This window comes from Populus euphratica, unplaced genomic scaffold (genome assembly GCF_000495115.2).
Source record: "Populus euphratica unplaced genomic scaffold, PopEup_1.0 scaffold321.1, whole genome shotgun sequence".
In the NCBI taxonomy this organism is placed as follows: domain Eukaryota; kingdom Viridiplantae; phylum Streptophyta; class Magnoliopsida; order Malpighiales; family Salicaceae; genus Populus; species Populus euphratica.
The window spans coordinates 214,589-230,327 of NW_011500210.1; the positions used below are offsets into that span (position 1 = coordinate 214,589).

The 15,739-nt window shown below is 28.4% G+C and overlaps 1 protein-coding gene across 1 annotated transcript; it reads left to right on the plus strand.

The window, feature by feature from the left end:
- The first annotated feature begins 5,849 nt into the window (after window positions 1-5,849).
- Window positions 5,850-11,791, plus strand: LOC105112099 (PI-PLC X domain-containing protein At5g67130-like). The gene is made up of 9 exons (XM_011007689.1): window positions 5,850-5,960; window positions 6,052-6,117; window positions 6,206-6,328; window positions 6,446-6,583; window positions 10,076-10,174; window positions 10,401-10,704; window positions 10,799-11,022; window positions 11,122-11,208; window positions 11,300-11,791. Exons 1-9 carry the CDS (start codon window positions 5,949-5,951, stop codon window positions 11,465-11,467), a joined length of 1,221 nt encoding a protein of 406 aa, XP_011005991.1. The 5' UTR covers window positions 5,850-5,948; the 3' UTR covers window positions 11,468-11,791.
- Window positions 11,792-15,739: the final 3,948 nt, after the last annotated feature.

The following is a 15,739-nucleotide window of genomic DNA, read 5'->3' on the forward strand; positions in this document are numbered from 1 at the left end:
ATATGTGCGTTGAATTATGGATAAGTTGTTAAATTTAATATCTTCTTTAAACTTTTTTTGATTTTCTATGAATTTGAATTTGATTTAATGCAAGTAAGCATGAAAATATCAATTAGATTTGATATCATCAATTATATTTAATTTTGATCAATTATGCACTAAATTGAATTTTAGGAATTTGTTCTGAATTTGTTATGAATTTCAGCAATAAAAGTTGGAGTAATGCAATTTAGCTAAAATTACATCCAATTGACCGAAATCTGATTTTATTTTTATAAAATATCTTATAACATATTTATGTTATGTCATTATAGTGATATTATTAATTCAAATGTGAGTAGTAGTATCACATACAATAACAAGAGTAGTTTGTTGTTAAATGGTAATTTAAGCATGTTTATGCGAAAATGAAAAAAATTATTTCTCATGGACTCGAGTGGAATTATAATGATATTAATATTAAAATAACTTAAAGGTGTCAAAATGGTAAACATTAGTATTACCTTGTATCGATTATATGTGATGGCAATTTCATTAATTCATTTATCTAAAATGGATTGAATATGATGATATTGTATGTGAATAGTCAACCAAAATCTTTGTGTGTCCTAACTTCTAGTCAAATATGTATAAGCGCTTCATAATCTACTGGTTCTTCAAAGTCAATTAGTAGAGGAAAAAATAATTTATTGTCTGATGATTTGCTACAAAGGATTAATGATACTATGTTTGACAGTCCATTTACTAATCAATAAAGATTTGATCATTATGAGCCTTGTGACAATGAAAATGATAAAACATTAGACCTGAATGTAATAGTATATTTTGATAATGATTTTGATGATGGTGTTGATGATGATATAATACCTTATATTCCTAAATTTAGAGATGCTTCTAGGTCTACTTTTATTATTTTTCAAAATTTGGCACTTAGTCATAGAAGTTTGTCAGAAGGCTCTAATTTAGCGGTTAGACAAATATTTAATGGTAAAAATAAATAAATTAATTCAGCTAAATATTGACACATTGCACATTCGGTTGAGTATCAAGTCCAACAATCAAACTTGATATTTGTTCAATTACAATATATGTAAGTACCTGAATGTAAGAGTATTTACATGGAAGATATCATAAAAGGTCGGATTCCATTAAGATAGAAAAATTTAAAAGGCCATATATATATACCTTGATTTTTATCTAAGAAAATCATCATCAACTCAATACGAATTTAATTAATAATGTTATATCAACCATTATGATGGATAGTCTTTTAATGATGGTTACAAACATACAAAATGAGATAAAATTGCATTACAAGTATAAAATATCATATGACAAGCATGAGTTGCAAAACAGAAAGTGCTTGAGCATTTATTTGGTTCATATGAGGAGTCATTTAAACAATTACATAGGTTGTTATTGTCAATAAAAAAATCAAATCCTAGAATTGTTGTTGATTAAATGCATAAAGAAAATCTTAATGGTAGTACAATGATTTTTTGGAGTTTTTTTTTTATTATTTAGAGCTTATATAGATCACATATCAGTGTTTATGACACACATTTATATGGGCAATATGATGGAAAGTTATTGATTGCAATTGTTTTTTAGGTAAATAATAGGATATTCCCATTGACTTTTATCATTGTTAATGAGAAAAATAATTTTAATTGAAGATAACTTTTGTTTTGCTTACATAGATCTGTTACTAATTATAGAACATGTATATAGATAATATCAAATAAACATGTAGGTATAAAGAATGAAGCAGTGGAAATTTAGTGTGAAACTATAGGATACCATTAGTATTATACTTGATAATTTATTAGAAACTTCAATCATAAATTCAAAGACTCATCTACAAAAAAAAATTTAATAAGGATGTGTTATGAATTATCAAGGCACAAATTTGATTTATGATATGAAACAATGTGTAAGTTGGACCTAATATATCAAGAATGGCTTAAAAGGAAATCAAAAGAAAAATGGGCATTATGTTACCATGGTGGTCACCATTATGGTAACATGACAACTAATCTTTTAGAATCATTTAATCATTTTTTTTTCTTAAAAAATGTTGATGCAATGCCCATTTTAGCTTTAGTGCAATTGATATTTTATAGATGTAATAATTATTAGATTAAATAGAGACAAGAAGCAAATGATTTTATTCAATGTGGAATAATTTTCCCCTATCAATTTAGGTTGAATTGATAAAAGTAAGGATAAATCAAGAGATTATACTACAATGGTTTTTTACTCTAAACAACAGGTTTTCCAAGTCAACACCTCTATTAAATCAAATGTTGTAAAATAAGTCAAATGGGCACTCATTTTGAATGATAGAACATTCATATATGGTTAATGATAAACATTTCAACATCCATTTCACATGTTTTGCATGTTGTGTTGAGAATCACTTAGCTTTACATGGTTTGTTGATGATGATTATATGGTTTTTATTTATAGATTAATATATGGCATAGCATTCCATTTACCAGACAAGTTAAAATTAAGTGATTACGCGTGATCCAAAGTTGACATAGACTCATTTAGATGGAAACTCGTGTATGATCAACAAATATCTACTCATTTGCATAATAAGATGCATGCAATAGAGGGTAATGCATATTACAGATGATATGAAAAAAACATGTCATGATATTAAAATATATCCTCTTTAACAATGTATGTATGATAAAAATAAATATAATTTAAAATATATTATGATATTTTTCCTAAGAATATTAAATTTATCTAATCTCACATTAACCATGATTTAGAATAGTAGTTTCACAAGAAAATTATGATTCTGAATCACAGGTATGATGTATATATAAGCACAACTCTTTTTTTCCATCACCTCCATTTCTAAAAAACAAAAAACCTTAGAACCTGAAAAAACCCCAAGAGAAAACAACATTTAAAACGCCTAAAACATTGTCCAATCCTCCATCAAAACACCAAAATCATCTTCCCCTTGTCTCCATAAGTATTTCAATTGTTTTTTTGTTGCAAATCATCAACCAAGCTTATATGTTCATCCAAGCCGTCATCACCAACACTACTAGCCACCTACACATCATAAAAGCAAGGTAAAACATTTATATTGCCTGTTAGTTTGATGAGTTTAATTATTGAGTTAATAAATTTTATGTTTCGATTTAACTTGGTATTTTGTTGTGTTTGATAGTTAGATTACTTTAGGTTTTGAATGTTGCAATTATGCGTTGTTAATACAATTAATGTTATTTATGGAATCAATTAGACTTGAAATAGAGAAATTAGGGTTTAAATTGATTATTAGGTTAGTTGTTATATTTAATTACATTGTTTGAATTGATATCAATTTTATTTTAATTGATGTAATTTTATAGGCTTTTAATCAATTGATTTTATTAATAAAGTAACGGTCGGAATCGTAGTAACTTTAGTTATCATTGAATTTTTGTATAAATTATCATAATTGTAGATTCTATTGAATTGAGATCATTTCCTTCTTAATTATTATTCAATTGTTGCAATTTAATTTTTAATTACAAAAATTTTTCAATTGATAAGCTGTAATAAGTATTTTTATTTTATATAATGTCTTCAAATTTCTTTATATTGTGTTATTATAATGGCATTGTTGTTCCTGATACAAATAATAATATCACTTATATTGGCAAAAGTACCGTGTTTTTTAATGGTACTAGAAGCATGTCATTTGAAGATATCAAAAACGATATACACAAAAGACTTAAGTTGAATTATAATGATATTGAAATAGATATCACTTGGAGGTTAGATAGTTGCTATATCTTTGTGATCTTGATGACGATGATGATCACTTGGAGGTTAGATAGTTGCTATATAATGGTCGATGACGTGTTGCGATTAATCTTTGTGATGTTGATGACGATGACGATGGTTTTGCTTGTTATTATATATCTTCTGGGCTCGATACACTATTAGAAGAGATATTAAACCTAAATGATGTTGTTTTAGAAGATGAGACTATATAGATAGATGAAGTTGTATTATTGATAAAGCTAGTCCATTCACTTGTTATCGTAGAAGATATAAATAGGCTTGGGTGTATTATTATATTGTATATAATTATGTTATGTTATTTTTTTAGTGAAGAGTTATTTTTATTATTACTAATTTTGTAATATTGCTTTTGTTAATTGTTATTTTGATTTTAAAATTGTTTTATATATCATGTATTTTCATACTTGATTTATATAAGCATGATTTAATACTATTAAAAAATAGATAAAGATGTAAACAAGTTGTTTAAAATTAGAAATTATCCATTAAAAAATTAAAAAAATACAAAAATAAAAATAATATTTAAAAAACAAACTCATCAATTTGAGATTATAATTAACAAATAAAAATAATATTAAAATATCATACTTTAAATTATAAGTTTAAGATTTAATAATTTATGGACTTGTTTGACTTTTAATTGTGATGGTTTAGATTTAACTTTTCATGAAAATTAAGTGTGGGTAACAACTGTTGTTTTTATTAATTGTTCTAAACGATCACTTATGATAATAACAGTTATTTAATAAAACAATAATGAAAATAATAGTTATTTATAACTGTTATTATTATTAACAATTATTAATAAAACCATATTTTCAATAATAATTAAATTAAAATTATACTATTTTTTAAATATTTTATTTTATATGTTATATTTTAAAATTTTTTATCAATCAAAGCTAGTTTGTAACCCAAAAAAAAACCCACCGTTCATGCCCTCTCGATACTTTACGGCCCCCCTCCCCAGTCCTTCCCATCTGTCCAGGCTCGAACCACGAGCATCATTAGTGACAATACTTGCCATGAATGCTTGGCTTCTAGTGAGGCGATGTACTGCATCCACCTACAATATTCAAATTTCTTCAAACTCATCTAACGGACTGTTTATTAAAAAAAAAACTTTAATTTTTTTTTTTTTACTATTTTCACATAATTAATATTAAAAATATATTTTTTAATATATTTTTAAACAAAAATTACTTTAAAACATATCATCCTAAACAATACCCATTACAAAAAAGAAAAAAAGAAAAACAAGAGCAGAAAGCGTATTAAAGTGAAAAGCAGAAAGCGTATTAAAGTAACCAAAAGCTGCATCCGTAAGATGACTAAAACTAGATTTATTATTATTATTTTGTTATAATGGTTAATTTGTCTGATAATTCAGTATAGTTAACAAGGCCTCAGGCTGTCGATTGCTTTACCACAATGAAAATTGCAAAATTCTCGGACGCGCACTTCCTTCTCAACAGATACCTCAACGAGTCCTTTGGTTTTTACATTTAAAACAAAATTATTATTTTTATTTTCAAATCATTTTAATATATTAATATTAAAAATAATTTTTAAAAAATTAAAAAATATTATATTAATATGCGTACAAATAACAACAATTAAAATTATCTCAAACAGGTTGTTATGAACGGGAGAGCTTTCTTGGGTGGTATAAATTGCTACACTTTTAATATTCAAGATTTAATTTGACCATTTATTAAATTTTTCTTTACATATTTATTTAAAAACTAGAAAAAAATCATAAAAAAATTTATAAGTATTTAATATAATATATTTGAGAGTATGCTTATGATTATTTTTTAAAATATTTTTTACTTAAAAAAATATATCAATAATATTTTTTTTAAAAAAATAATATTAAAAATATATAAATTTAAAATTAAAAAAAATTAAATTTTTTTTTGAATATTAAAAATATATTAATTTAAAGTTAAGAAAATTTAATTTTTTTTTAAAATACTGTACCAATCACGCCGTTATTCGCTAATGATTTCCAGCCCCCACGAGTCCAAACATCATAATTGCTCACCGAACGCTTCTTTCCAACTTCCATTGTTTTTATTAATGTTTTGTCTTCAAACCAGATCAGACGAAACACACCCAAACCACCAATAATGCAATTGCAGGCAAGCAGTTAGCAGCCCTATTGTTCTGCTCTCTTTTCCTTCTCATATTCTTCTGCTTTCATTGAAACTAACTCTCTACTTTCAATCACAGAGATCCATCCTCATTGCCTCTCTTTTCACCTCAGCTTTTCTCCTCGGTTTCTCCACTGCTGTCAAGGTGGGCTTTCATCAAAACTCTTTTCTCGATCTTCTTCGTTAATCTTTTATTTTCCCAGTCATGTTTTCTCTCCTCTAATTATGACCAGGAGGGGCAAACTTGTGTGGTAGACAGCAACTGCAACTCAGGTCTCCACTGTGAGACTTGTGTAGCAAATGGAAATGTAAGACCACGTTGCACCAGAATCCAACCCTTAATTCCTACTTCAAAGGTCAGTACAAATTCATTGATTCCCATATCAATTCTGAACTTAAGTGTGTGCGTCGTAAACATGGGCAGTTAAACTCGTGTGTGCATTAGCTTATGTTCTTGTGTTTGGTTCCATTAGGAGAAGGGATTGCCGTTTAATCAGTATACGTGGCTAACAACTCACAACTCGTTTGCCAAGCTGGGAGACAGGTCTGCAACAGGGTCCATTATTCTAGCTCCCACGAATCAGCAAGACACGGTTACTAGTCAGCTTAATGTATGTTGTTTTCTTTCCCTGATCTCTGTTTGGTTACTGAGAAAATCTTGAAAGGAAAAAAACAAGTCTTTACATGAAACACGGATCCTGGGTGATATTGTTGCTTGCCGTACGAATGTTGGGTCCAGTTGCTTTAAAGTAAAGCTTTTGATGAAAAAGAAAGGAAACGGCAACACTTTCGAATGCTTTTTTACTAAAAGCTGTGAAGCTTTGATATATTGGTCAGAAAGTTCAAAATGTGTACTTGTTTGTTTTTTATTTTAAAAAATTTATTTAAAAAATTTAAATTATTTATTTATTTATTTTTTTTTATATATTTTGATATATTAGTGTTAAAAATAATTTTTAAAAAATTAATTTAATATATTTTTTAAATAAAGAATATATAAAAAAACAACCAAAATATATTTTCAAACACGCTATGAAGCATGAAGCGTGTGGTGCGAGTAGTCTTATGATTAGGCTTCGCCGTTTTATCTCTATGGTTTACCATCTTTTACTATTTATATATTTAATTACTTATTCCGCTACAAGTCATTGGATCTGAAGAAGGGCAATATTGACCCCATATGAGCTCCATGCCCATTGCCCTCTTTATTTATTTATTTATGGTTGTAACATTGGAGTTATCTTAACTAAAACCGAGGAGCAAAAGACACAATATCAAGCAGCATGTGTATTTTATAATGTGTCAATCTGAAAGACTGATTTTACTTTTCGATGAGCAAAATAGCATGGATCTAGGGGTATGATGGTATTTTTCATGGAACATATTAGTTATTTCTTGAAACAAAGAAGCTAGATAGTAATTACGTGTTTTTGTTATAGTATAATTATTTAATTACCTTTAAAAAATAAAAAAAATCATTTATGTCAAAAGGCTTCCAAGTCTTTGATTTATTTTTAGCAAGTTACTTTATTATCCTGGGAAATTAAAAACAAATGTCTTTGATTTAAGGGTTTTTTTGTTATTTGATAGTTATTTAGTATTTTTATGGGTAATAGAATAATTTAATAAATAAAAAATTAAAAAAATACACAAAATAGTGTTAGTTGCCTTTAAATGACAAATGCGACGCTGTTTTATAGCCAAAACCGTGATTCCAGGACGGCTTTTGAAGTGTCTTGGTGTTCTCTCATGGATTAGCGGCACATGTAACATTATAGCAGCTAGTGTGATATATGTTGCCTTTTGTTTTATTTTTTTCCCCTTTCTCCTACTCAATTAAAAAAATAAAAAATAAAATTTGTTGTTTTTAAGATTTCATCCCTATTCTCTTTATTATAATTTTTAAAATTTAGAATACTTTATCAAATTAAAAGGTTTTTTCAATTTTATACTTATTCTCTTTGTTGCAATTTTTTTTTTTTAGTTTAGAATAGTTTATTAAATTAAGAATTGTTTTCAATGTCATCCACAATTGATATTTTCATATATCATATTTGATTTCTATTTTTTTAATTATTATTTTTTTAGATGGTTTTTTCTGTCAAAATTTTTTTTTTTATTGTTGTATTTTTTTTACCTTGCAAGATGTTTTTAGATTGATTTATTATTATTATTATTATTATTATTTTATCTTTCAATATTTAATTAGCCGAGTGTTTAGTTTCTTAGTTGAATTCGAGTTTAAATTTAATAGTTTGTGGATTTAAAAGATTAACCTTGATTTACAAAGTTGACACAAGTTTCTTTGATTTTTTTTTCCATCCCCTAGCATTTTCTTATTTTTTAATTAACTTTCTATGGTATTTTTTAATCATTTTGAAAATAACACGGGTTGTCTTGGATTTTTTTCTTTATTGAATTTAGCTTTTTTGAAGAAATTTTATTTTTAAATTGAATTAAATTGATTGATTTTATCCTCCTACAATTATTTTTTTAGGTGTTGAGCTCCTAGATTGAGCTCGGGTTAAGAATTTAATGACTTGCGGATTTAAGAGTTTAACACGGGTTTATAAGGTTCACTCGGACTTGCTTTTTTTAATTTTTTTTTTTCATATTTCATCCTTTAACATTATTTTTTACTCTCTTTCTACATAATTCATCTTTCTTTTTAAAATAACAAGGGTTACATTGAGTTTTTTTTTTTTTAGTTTTTGTTAAATTTTTCTTTTTTAAAAGGAATTTTATTTTTTAATCCTCTAACATTTGATCTGAGTCAATAGCTGAAGGAATTTTTTTAATTATTTTTTTGAAAATTGATATTCTTTGTTATTGTATCTTTTATTTTTATAAAATTATCTTAATATCATATCTTAGGTTATGAATTCAACAGGTTTAGCTTAGGTCTTTTTTTTTACTGCTTTTTTAATCTTTTTTGTTCTCGAGTCAATGATCAAAATCTTAGAATTTTTTTTTAAAAATAAATTGACATATTCTTGACATCTTTTCTACAATACAAAAAAAATAATAAGCTCGTGGTATAACACGAATCACCTATTTAGTATAAACTATTTTGTTTGGGTATAATCAGAATGACAACAATAGCAATACTTCATTAATGTTTGACAACTTTAACTTGTAAGAAATTTAAATATTTATATTTTATTCATTAAATTTTGGGTATTTATTTGAATATTTATTGTTCAACTATTATTTATTACTTAACAAAAAATAAAAATATATATAAATGTATATCTCGGGTACATTTGGATTGGATTTTGGATAGAGTTTGACAATATTTATATCTTATTCATTACCATTTTGTCCCGGGATGAATTAGGTGTCTATTGACTCCTATCATCGTGTCTGATCTCATTTTTGTATAAGAAACAAAGGGTATTTGTGCAGGATGTCATGGAATCCTGAGGAATCCTCCATGATGCGCATTGAAATGGCCCCTTCAATGGACATTTTTAAAATATACGTGTACTTATTTGTTCACGTGATTCGTAAGTTAATGGTGAGGTAAACTATTGGTCTTGGCTTCGAAGTCCGCTGGAACAGGTTTAGTCTATGCTAATAAAAAGCAGAGGGATCCCAGTTTGCTAATGACCCTCTAATAAGAACTTAGCTTAGGGGGTGCAGATAATAATGGTGATGGTGCTCTGATGCAGCAGTTGCTCATAGCTATTGTCTAGCAGATATGAGTGTTACGAAACAGATGAGTGAATAAAACAAGAACTCTTCATTATATATTCCTAATTCCTTTAGTAGACAGTACACCAGATATTCAAAAGTAAATGAATTATACAAGAAGAGAACTGTGGCTCACATTGATTTTTGATTATCAAATAATTATGTAATTTCAAATCACTGTGGCCATTAATTCAAATAATTGGATATTCGAAGCCACAGAGGAATTATTATAACAAAGAGGAGTTTTAGTTTGTCAGACAATTGCTTAACTGATGCTGATTTTGATTTTCTTCCTTTCTTTCTTTTTCTCTGAGGAACTGATCTATTATGCTTCTGTTGATTATGGTTTTCTTTTTTCTTTTTTTTTTAAAAAAACTAAAGTATACTTAAAAAGTGGTTTTCTCTTGCAGAATGGCATTAGAGGATTCATGCTTGATATGTATGACTTCCAGAATGACATTTGGTTGTGTCATTCGTTCGGAGGAAACTGCTACAACTTTACAGCTTTCGTAAGTTATCACAAGATACTGGGGCACCACATAAAATACATTCCATCCACCACAAAACTACTTAAGCTTTCATGAACAATCTTTAGTTTTCTGGTTTCTTGTAGCAACATTATTACAACAGCTAAATCTATTTTCAGATTTTGAAAAAAATGAGATCAAGCATTTCATTGGATTTTGGATATAGTGCCTGAACATTTATAGTTACATGTTTTACCTCCAAATGCAGCAACCAGCCATTAATGTTCTGAAAGAGATTCAAGCATTTCTTGAAGCCAACCCATCAGAAATTATCACCATTTTCATCGAGGACTATGTCACATCACCAAGAGGCTTGACTAAAGTGTTTGATGCTGCTGGCCTCAGGAAATACTGGTATCCTGTATCTCGGATGCCAAAAAATGGTGGCAAGTGGCCAACAGTTGATGATATGGTTCAGAAGAATCAGCGTTTAGTGGTTTTCACTTCAAAGTCCGCTAAGGAGGCCTCTGAAGGAATTGCCTATGAATGGAGATATATTGTAGAAAACCAATGTGAGTTCTGTTATTAGTATTATTATTATCCTGAATTAGAACAATTCAATGGCTAGAGAGAACAGATTAACCCTTATGGATGTGGAAATTGCAGATGGAGATGGTGGAATGATTGCTGGTTCATGTCCAAACCGTGCAGAATCACCTGCCCTGAACACGACATCAAGGTCACTAGTTTTAGTAAACCATTTTCCTGACGGGCCAGATATAACACAAGCCTGCAAGCATAATTCTGCTCCCTTAATGGATATGGTTAACACATGTTATCAGGCTGCGGGTAATCGGTGGCCTAACTTCATTGCAGTTGATTTTTATAAGGTATGTGCACTTCACTTTATCATTCATAATCTGTAAAAATACATGAAGACAGCAAAGCCCAGTTTTTAGCCATGATCAATTTTCATATGCGCATTTCAGAGGAGTGACGGCGGGGGGGCCCCAGCTGCTGTCGATGTCTCAAATGGTCATCTAGTTTGCGGATGCGGAAATATTGCCACTTGCAAGGTCTGCTTCAATCTACATCCATTTATCGCAAGTTCAGCCTTTTGACATTGATTTGATAAAAAGACCTGACTGGCATTTCTTTTATTTGCAGCCAAATATGACCTTTGGTGCATGTAACCTACCTGAGCCTAGCATCATCCCGGCTCCCGGAACTGTAGCAAATGATTCCAGCTCTGCGAATTTTGAAAAAAGACCAGTTCTAGGAAGGTGGTTGCCTGGGACAGTTCTAGTGGCCTTCTTCTTATCATTGTCAATTTAAATTATGTACCTGTCTGTCTTCTTCGGATGCTCTGACGACAGGAAAGATATGCCTTTCTAACCAATAGTAACCTGTACGCAATGGGATTTATGTGATAAAAAAGTAGGATATTCTGTTGTTCTACATTTGTTTATTTGGACACAACACTTGCTCAACTGTTACGGTTTTATTGAACATATCTGATGTACATTTTCCTTCCATACTGAAACAGAGAATTGTTTCCACTGATCGAATGTGAGTATAAAATCTATAACCATCGATGCTGGCTATTCTCTGCAATGTGGATGTGTTTTTGAAATAAAAATAAAAATGACATTGCATTCATGTGATTGTATTGTGGTGAGCTTGTTATTAGGAAATAAACCTTCCAAGACTGAATTTTTTCCTTGGACTACATCAAGACTTTTAATCCCTTGGTTCATACAAGCTCCATGCCTAGCACACCAGTAAGCACAGACATTCCCATCTCTACGTACATGCTTGAAGATCAACTCCCAAGGGCATTCCTCTCAACTAGAGAATAATATTGTGCTCTCTTTCAGAAATCGCCTATAAAAAGCAAAGTGTGTTCCATTTTATTTTGGGATTGGATTAGTTCCGATGACCGCCTGAGAAGCACTCATTTTGAGGGCTGATCCACGGGCCCACTCCAACACGCACTGAATTGCAACTTTTTCTAAAGCAAACCGCTGAACTTTTAGGCGTAACGTCACCGAGATTAGCTTATAACCCCAAAAAAGAGGTGGTTCGACTGCTTCTCCTCCCAATTTTTTTTTTTTGGTTAGAGGGCAACTTGAGAGTCTCTACAATATTAAAAAAGTGAAAGAGTCACCACCGTTGTCCCTTCAAACGAAGTGTGATTCACAGGGCGGTGCAGTAGAGTTTGAGTTAAGCACAGGATTCTCTTGGCACCGCACCTTGATCACCTTCCATAACCCTATTTCTCAAGGTTATTTGTATTTTTTTTTTTGTTAGTTAAGTGGTATGATTAAAAAATTAATATTTTTTAAATATAAAAATATTAAATTAATAAATAAATCAACAAGATTGAAATCAAATTATAAAAAAATTAACTATATAATAAAGATGATAATGACGACGACTTTGAGATGTAAGATTAATATAAAAATTAAATAATGATAAAAATAAATGTTAAGATTAGAGAATCTATTGATGATATTTAAACAAGTATAGTATAAACTCTTTTTATTACTCAACTGGAAACCACACAAAAAAAAAACCACATATTGACTTTGGTAATAATATCTATCTTTTTGTTTAGAGAAAACATCATTGCTAACATTAGAATTTGAACAAATTGTTTCCATGAAAGTTCTAGAAAATTATCTCAGCTTTCCAACAAAAAAAAATTCAATGCATTTGGACTTCTTGAACTTGAGATATGGGCTGAACATTGAATAGTATCTGGACTGCATGACAGATTCAAACTTCTCTTTTGATGCTAAGATTTGGACTTTCAAATGATGGAATTGAGTCTTGGACTCTCATGAATGCTTTAGGCCTATTTCATAGCTTTCTAGCCACATAAACCAAACTAAAATCCAAGATCTATAGCTTTATATATGACCCAATGACTGAACAATATTCCAGTTTAGATTGAACCAGTATCTCTTTTCTAAGCTTAGCTCTCTCTTTGTCTTCTCAATTTCAGTAGTTAAACTCATCAATTAATCATTTTATTTATGTGATAAGCCTGTATTTAAGATGAATATTTATCATAAATTAAAGGTATCTTATATTTACTATATATGTTGTTATAAAATATGCTCTAGTTAAGAAATTACTGATATTTCAAGTGCAAAATAATAATATAAAACCTTGATAAAAATACACTTTTAAGTACTAATTACTAGGTTAGTTATTTTGAGACAATAATGAAAAGGGATATTTAACTATAAGAGCTACCATCAAATTAGGTTATCTGCCTCTCAGATGACAACAATCCATTTAGCATGGCTAGTGGCAAAACATGATTTTTTAAAGGAGAGAGTAAATTATTAATAAATATTAGATATTATATATTATGTAGATATATGTTATATAGAGAAATTAATTTGAAACACACACACACACACACACTAATTTATCTCAAGTAAAATTAATTTAAAAATATTTTTAAAATGAGAAAACTTACATTATAATTGTTCTCTTTAAATTTTCATATTTTAAAACCACTTCATAATAAGATATTATTAATATTCTAATATAAAAATATTTTGATAAAAATAAAGAGGCAATTGCCCCTTTTGCTTTTATATGGCTCCGCTACTAAACATGACATTCAAAAGAAGATCATCTTCCCTTTCATTTTCAGGGTCTTTTTGAAATTGTAATAGTGGTTGCAATACAAAATACTTTTTGTTTAGACATGCATTAAAATCATAGTCTCAAATTTTATAGCCATGTTTTAACTTTATTTTTTAATGAAAAAGAAAAAAGCTTTAAATTAATTGTGTTCATACTACAATTTAAGTCATTATAGTTATTACAGACATCCTTAAATTTTCTTAAATGCAATTATAGATTTTCTAAATCTAAGTCATGAAAAGAAAGTAAAAGTTAAATGATGTCTGACTTAAAATTAAAATGATATGTATCAGGGGGAAAACTATGTATGATGGTGCACTTGTTCTTGTGGGATTCATATAGTGTTTAAGTGTTATAACTTGATTATTCTCATTATAAAGTGACTGGTTATCTTTTTTTACCATATTTTCTGAAAATAATAAGGATACCTTACAAAGTCTACCACTTAATGTACGTGATCAAACTCTCATACACGTATAGGAAGATAATAAAAGGAAGAAAAAAAAGGAAAAGGAAACAAAACAAAATAAAATGAATAAAATTTAGATAAAAGAAAAGTGAAAAAAATAAAATAAATAATATAATCTCATTATAAAGTGACTGGTTATCTTTTTTTACCATATTTTCTGAAAATAATAAGGATACCTTACAAAGTCTACCACTTAATGTACGTGATCAAACTCTCATGCACGTATAGGAAGATGATAAAAGGAAGAAAAAAAAGGAAAAGGAAACAAAACAAAATAAAATGAATAAAATTTAGATAAAAGAAAAGTGAAAAAAATAAAATAAATAATATAATTTACATTGGAATTTACCTTCCCGGCAACGACGCCAAAAACTTGACACAACCAAAAGATTGATGTCTTCTCCCAAGTATAAGAGTGTCGAAGTAATAAATAACCCGACAAGATCAAGATCAAACCACATGGAGATTAACTATATAATAATAATGATGATGATGATGATGCTGGTCGTGGTAGTGGTAATGGTGGTAGTGATGGTGGTTGTGATGGTGATAGTGGTGGTGATGGTGATAATGAGTTAAATACAACTTTAAGATGTAAGATTAATATGAAAATTAAATAATAATAAAAATAAATGTCAAGGTAAGAGAATCTATTAATGGTATTTCAAATAAGTATAGTATAAATTCTTTTTATTACTCTACTAGAAACCACACATAAAGAAGGTTCCAATTGGATTTTAAATTGTTAACATAATTACATTAGTTATCTTATTCGAATAATGTTAATACTTGTAAATGTTGTCAGGTATTCATGATTATAATTTATGTTAACAACAAATTAAATTTCTTTCATAACACAAGTGTCAGTTATACCATACAGTTGGGCTATAAAAGTTCCAAGTATTTGTTGTACTAAGGGTTATACAATATAAATCTAAATTAATCATTTAACAAGTAAAGGATTAAGAGTGAACAAGATAATAAATCAAAATATGTTAGTATCAAATATTAAAATCCATGTTGAGTTTATATTATATTTATCTTACACCATTAATGTACCATTTTCACCTTGACATAATAAACTTAACTAAACATAATAAAAGAAAGAAATATAAATAAATAAGATAAGAACATAAATAATATATAAGTTAACTAAGTAAAGGAAAGGAAATGAAAAGTATAAACAAGAGATTAATGAAAGCAAAACTTAAACAATACAAAAATATAAAGAAAAAAAAGCAAGAATATGATCTTGATCTGAAAACTAAGATGACTAGATGTATGACAAATTTCTCCTTTTATAGGACAAAGTTTGAAACTATTGATTTGATGACTAATTATTGAGTGGGTGACCACATCTTGACTTTGGTAACAATCCTTATCTTCTTGTCTGAAGAAAATATTATTGCTAACATCATAATTTGAATAGATTATCTTTATGAAAGTTTTAGAAAATTATCTCATCTTTCTAACAA

Coding starts and splice junctions, on each gene's coding strand:
- LOC105112099 (XM_011007689.1), top strand. Junction 6,584..10,075: donor CGGTTACTAGTCAGCTTAAT/GTATGTTGTTTT, acceptor TTTCTCTTGCAG/AATGGCATTAGAGGATTCAT. Junction 11,023..11,121: donor TTGCAGTTGATTTTTATAAG/GTATGTGCACTT, acceptor TGCGCATTTCAG/AGGAGTGACGGCGGGGGGGC.